Source organism: Oryza sativa, chromosome 8 (genome assembly GCF_034140825.1).
Source record: "Oryza sativa Japonica Group chromosome 8, ASM3414082v1".
NCBI classification, from domain to species: Eukaryota; Viridiplantae; Streptophyta; class Magnoliopsida; order Poales; family Poaceae; genus Oryza; species Oryza sativa.
The window spans coordinates 3,083,012-3,089,416 of record NC_089042.1 but is presented as its reverse complement, the minus strand read 5'-3'; the positions used below and the strand labels follow the sequence as shown (position 1 = coordinate 3,089,416).

At 41.0% G+C, this 6,405-nt stretch overlaps 1 protein-coding gene and 1 non-coding gene across 2 annotated transcripts; both read left to right on the top strand.

Annotated features, from left to right (window-relative positions):
* TRNAR-UCU (transfer RNA arginine (anticodon UCU)) lies at positions 1 to 73 on the top strand. The gene has a single exon. It is a non-coding gene; the product is annotated as a tRNA-Arg (tRNA).
* A 5,000-nt stretch (positions 74 to 5,073) lies between these two features.
* LOC107282079 (vacuolar iron transporter homolog 3) lies at positions 5,074 to 6,046 on the top strand. The gene has a single exon (XM_015795647.3). It carries the CDS (start codon positions 5,197 to 5,199, stop codon positions 5,944 to 5,946), a length of 750 nt encoding a protein of 249 aa, XP_015651133.1. The 5' UTR covers positions 5,074 to 5,196; the 3' UTR covers positions 5,947 to 6,046.
* The last annotated feature ends 359 nt before the right edge of the window (positions 6,047 to 6,405 follow it).

Here is a 6,405-nt window from a genome sequence, read left to right as displayed (position 1 = left end):
GCGCCCATGGCCTAATGGATAAGGCGTCTGACTTCTAATCAGGCGATTGTGGGTTCGAGTCCCACTGGGCGTGACTTTTAATTGATTTTACTTGCTTTTCTTTTTTTCCCCCATTTTTTCGATTCTGCCTTTTTTTTTTGCGGGATACTACTAATTATTTGCTCTAAGAAGTAAATTTCCTCTATAATTATACATGTCTCTTTCCTTATTCTTACTTTTGGCTAACCTGGCCTATGTATATTGTATCCAAATGACTCGTGTCATCGGGCGTATGGTTAGCTGATGCTGTTCGGGCCATTGATATATGGGCCCATACAGACGATACTGATCGGTATCGAAATGAACCATCGTTAAATGAAAGAGCCATATGATAGTCATGATACCTAAGGTTTAATTAAAATTTACACAATTCATTCTATCTATATAGATATAGATAGTTGATGTGTACTAACTTCTAAAGCTCAACGTGTAAGTGTGCACATCAACACCTACTAGTAATTATTATCTACAGTATTTTAAATATCATACAAGCATAATATATCATTTTACAATTTTATTGTATTTTTAGAACTCAATATACAAACAATCTCAAATCATTATCTTCATACCATTTTTATATTATGTAAACATATATATCTATTATTTTTATAATGTATTATATATATATATATATATATATATATATATATATATATATATATATATATATATATATATATATATATATATATATATATACACGGGGTATTTTTAGAATGCCACGTAGATCATTTTTTTAGAAAAAAATTATTTGAAATCGAATCAACTCAATTTACGCGAAATTTAATAAAGGGAAAAGTCTATTTTACACCCTCCAAATTTTGTGTTTGTCTAAAATACACTCCCGAATTACAAAATCGGATATAATACCCCTCTAACTATTAAAACCAGACACTTTAACCCCTTGAGTTGTTTTTATGGTGGTTTTGGTACACGTATATGCTAGGTGTATAAATGATCTACGTCAGCGGTTATAGGCCAAAGCCAGATGTCTCTCTCTTCGGCGGGGGCGAGGCTCTACACCGTGGTCGAGGGGGAGGAGGAGGACTGGCCCATCTTCTTCCTTCCTCTCCCTCCGGGAGAACTCGTCGGAGGCTTAGAGCTCTGGTATGCTTCCCTGAGCTTAGCCAAGGAGAGCAAGCACGCCGCCGGCCTGTATTCTCCTGAGCTTGGCGAAGGGAGCGGTCTCTGTTGAGCTCATTGCCGATCACCTCTTCTCCTTGGGCAAAGGGGCGGGCTCGGCGCCAACGCCATCTTCTTCAAGCTCGGCTTGGGGGTGGGCTTCGCGTTAGGTAGACGACGCAGCGGGAGGCTCACCAGCCGCTATTTCCATCTCGTTCTGGTTGTTCCTTAGCCAGTCATCTTTCTCGATCTGCTTGTTCCACCGGCGTGCGACTGTCAATCAAGGGCGACATAATCTCCGGTGTGTTCTATGTCACCGCCGCCACCGGCCATGCCGTCGACCAGAGCTCCATTGATGCAGTGAGGCAGAGGGTTGGCATGGCCTGTCTCGTTGCCAAGGAGGAGCACCGGCGGCATCTCTACTAGAAATCCCGACCGGATCACCGTGATGGCAGCAATGGTGGCAGCACATTGGTTTGTTGTTTTACCTTGGCAACTTTTTTTTTTGACTAAAGTTGCCAACTTTGTCAAGAGGAACCTGGTCAGCTTGGGTTGATCAAATCGTGCTCATAGACATGAAGCTAAAATCGAGAATTAATCCAAGAACAACCCAACAATTCAGTACGTAGCTGATCCTCCTCCGTGCCACCGCCTCTGCCAGCTAACGCCGCCGCCGGCTCCGGCAAGCCACGCGCGCGGCTGCTGGCCGCTGCACTTCACGGCAAACCCCGAAAGGGCTTTGGCCCATATAACCACTGATGACGTGGAGCATTTATACAGCTGACATCCACGCATACCAAAACCACCATAAAAACATATTAAGGGGTTAAAGTGTCTGGTTTTAATAGTTGTAGGGTGTATTATTTCCAGTTTTGTAATTCAGGGGTGTATTTTAGACAAGCACAAAAGTTAGAGGGTATAAAATGGACTTTTCCCTTTAATAAAAGAAATTTATCGCGTGTCAAATATATGGCTTTAAACTATACTAGTCTGGAATTAACTAAAGTACCAATCAGGAATTCAACATAAAATTAACGTACATCAATCATTCCGTCCATTAAATTCTCAAATACATGTCACTATCAGGTTTCCCCTACCGCTAGTAACCGCGCTTACCGCATGGTACAGTAGGCATTACCGGTGGTAGGATTTGATGAATTTTGTCCAAATTCAAAATTTTGAAAAAAAATCCATTTATATATTTCTTGATTTGAAGTGGCAGATGGTGTAGAATTTTTTTTTTTTGGAAAGGAGTGAGATAAATTCAAATTTGAGGGCAAAACGGAAAGTACATTAGAAAATAAAAAAAGAGAAATAATATAATGAGCCCTAGGTGGACAAAATATCCGACCCATTAAGGCCCATAAGTGGAGAAAATATCTCCCGGGTCCTCTTATCTCTCTCTATCGCGCTACCTCTGACACATACTTTCAAATGTGAGCTTGTTGAATTATTATGCTACGAAATGTTGAATTGCTTCAAGTCCATAATATAGAAAAGGTCATCTCGAATTTTGGTATTTTACACCAAAAGTTAGGTTCGCAAGTATCCTATATATTCTTCAAATTATCCTTAATTTCTACACACATTTAAGTGTTATTTTCAATTTTTTAGGACTGTTTCTGTTCTGCTACACAATTGGCGGTAACCGCGCCAAAACCGCGAAACCGCTGATTTCTGAATTCAAATATTTAAGGATGAATTTCACGTGGTTTTTGGGTAACCGCCTTACCGCCAGGGGGATAACCCCCTCAAATGGTAAGGGAAACTCTTATCACTATTGAATATCAATGTTTTAACTTTGATGACTAATATTTTTAGATATTTAGATTACAATAAATGAAAGATTAGTGCTTACATTAAGGACGTAACATACTACGGTATCTTTTTAAGTATTTATTATTTTTTTTAAAAAAAAATTAGTGATCAAAGTTAAAATATGTATCTTTTTTAATAGAATATTCATTATTTGCTTTAAAAGGATACATCCAATTATTACATAAATTGCTTGATAAAGACGGTGGATTACAAAATCACAATTTCATTTAAAGTATGAAAAGTTCTTATAACAAGATCACGATAGAGATAACAAGTTGCATGTTTCTTCGACTGTATAACCATTGTTTCTTCAACGACATACAAGTTGCTCTTGTCTAACTCAAATCATGAATTGAAACAGAAATTCTAAAATCAACCGTTTGATGATCATTGTACCAGTTTGATTTTGCTCACATGACCGTGGCAGTCGTTCGTCCACATCTTTGCCACCGCCGCAGCCATCAAAGCCACCAAGAGCTGAGTTAGGTTTCCAACAATGGACGCTGCCACACGGAAAAGGACTTACAAAGTGAGAATAACAAGTACTACCTCCGTATCCCGTTGACCTTTTATTCAACGTTTGACCATTCGTCTTATTCAAAAAATTTATGTAATTATTATTTATTTTATGGTGACTTGATACATCATCAAATGTTCTTTAAGTATGATATAAATATTTTTATATTTGCACAAAAATTTTAAATAAAACGAATGGTCAAACATTGGTCAAAAAGTCAATGGCGTCATACATTAAAATACGAAGGGAATATTTAGTAATGGAGATAGTATAATATTTTGAGTACCTATATTCTTTGTTATCTACTACCTCCATCCGAAATATAAGGAGTTTTAGAGTTGGACGCAGTATTATATTAAGAAAATAGGTAGAACTAAATGATGGAGGATTGTGATTGGTTGAAAAGTGAAGGTAGGTGATAAAATTGAATGATGGAGGGTTGTTATTGGTTGATAAGGGAATGTTGATGGAGAATTTGTTGTATTTAATTTGGGACAAATTTTAAAGGCTAAAAATTATTATATTTTAGAATGGATGGAGGATATATTTATCAGACGGATATTAATTGGTCGTTCCTCTCTTAAAAATAAAATAGAATGGGACAGATTGATGAAGAATTTTCAATACAAGATCGCAAGGCTAAAGTTAATTAATCTTCCGCAACTGTTGGCGTGATTCTTCTCGATCTCCTGAAAAAGCCAATCGAGAGATAACTGCATGTGTGCACTTAAATACCTAATCACCATGATCCCCATCGATCCGGGCACAATGTTTGGTCAAAATCAGCAAATAAATTTTCTACACAAACTAAATTTATTGGCTTGTCCCTCTGCATATGGCTATTTAGCTGATTTCTTAAATGGAAATGATGACGACTAAGGTGCTGCGTGGCCACTGTGATTCACTTCCGAATCTCCTGAGATTACATGGATCGTGCGGCCATGTAGCTACAGCTTTGAGAACATGTGTGATCACTGTTTTGATCAGCTGTAAATGACCAAATTAGCAAGCTAATAATATATCATCATCAACTGATTGTACTTGATAAAATGTACTTGGGCATGATGTAACAAAGAAAATAGCAACTTTTTTTTTAAGAGCAAGCAATCTTAATTTGCTTCCAAGATAAACACATCAAGTGTCCAAAACCTCCACAAACAATATATCTACATCAGGAGCTTTATATCTAGGTTGAGCGTTTTTTTTTTTTGCATGAAAAATGGGTAAAAAGTTTGGCTGCCAAATGCTCTGCAGGATTTTAGGGCTTCCGTTTGTTAACATCCCTGAAGATAATATATGGAGTATAAATATACAATTAAACTTATATTAGTGCATAAAGAAAGGCTTTTTTCTAGCTAGATACATGTACATGTATGCATGATTTATGGACACTTTGGCATAAAAAAATAGTTGTATATGTGTGTACATCTCATCTCAATCAGTTGCAACAAGGTTTCTTCAGAGTCCAAACATTCAGTTACATACATATACATCCCTAATTAATTAAATATTCCAGCTATGTTTAATTTGTCCATCAAATAAACTAAGTTGTCAAGTCACAAAGCATTATCAGATGATCATCAGTTATCCTTCCATTTTTGGCTATAAAAATGGGCATCGTTGCTTCCCATTTCTAGGCGTGTGCTTCACACACTCTCTCTCCCTCTTCTTCCAAAGCTCCAAGCTCGATCGATCTCGCCATGGCGATGCAGATGAACTCGGTAGTGCACGTGTCCACCTCGCCGTCGCCGTCGCCGGCGACGTCTCCTCCTCCAGAAGGTAAGCAAGAACACGGCGAGGTGGCGGCCGTCCATGTCGTCGGCGTCGGCGACGACGAGGCGGTGATGGTGGTGAAGGATGAAGAGGCGTTTGGCGGCGGCGGCGTGGACTACTCCGGCCGCGCGCAGTGGCTCCGCGCGGCGGTTCTGGGCGCCAACGACGGGCTGGTGTCCGTGGCGTCGCTGATGATCGGCGTCGGCGCGGTGAGCGAGTCGGGCAGGGCGATGCTGGTCTCCGGCGTCGCCGGCCTCGTCGCCGGCGCGTGCAGCATGGCCATCGGGGAGTTCGTGTCCGTGTACGCGCAGTACGACATCGAGGTGGCGGCGGCCCGGCGCAGGAGGAGGCAACGCCGCCGACGCTGCGACGGCGACGGCGAGGAGGAGGGGAGCGGCCGGCTTCCGAGCCCGTTCAAGGCGGCGGCGGCGTCGGCGCTGGCGTTCACGGTGGGCGCGCTGCTGCCGCTGCTGGCCGGCGGGTTCGTCCGCCCCTGGGCCCCGCGCGTCGCCGCCGTGTGCGCCGCCACCTCGGCCGCCCTCGCCGGGTTCGGGGCGCTTGGCGCGGCGCTCGGCGGCGCGAGCCCGGCGAGGTCGGCGGCCAGGGTGCTTCTCGGCGGGTGGGCCGCCATGGCCGCGTGCTACGGCGTGCTCAGGCTCTTCGCAAACTTGTACTAAAATATTATTATTGTGTCGACACATTTTCTTCTCGATTGCACTCAGATTTGTATGGTGTTTGATCTGCTTGAGATTAGTGCTAGCTTGTTTTGCCCGTGCAGATGTGACTCGACTATGCGTTTGGCCCATTGTGATTATGGTTTAGATTTAGAGATGAGAAAAATTACAGTATAAATTTTAAGATTTACATGCAAGATTTGAAAATTATAATGTAAATATATAAATATGTAAGTACATTGTAATGTGTAAGTGAATATAATTATAGTGTAAAAACGATTTGACTATTTTTTATGAAAAATATGATACCATAAATATAGCTACTCCTGTAATAATTTAATAAAAGATATTATATGGAAAATGTTGCATGGCTATTATCGAGTTGCATGCATCGACCAATTCAACCAAAAAGATTAAGCTGATAGAGAAATGTGAGCAATTCACTTTATATTCCAACATCCC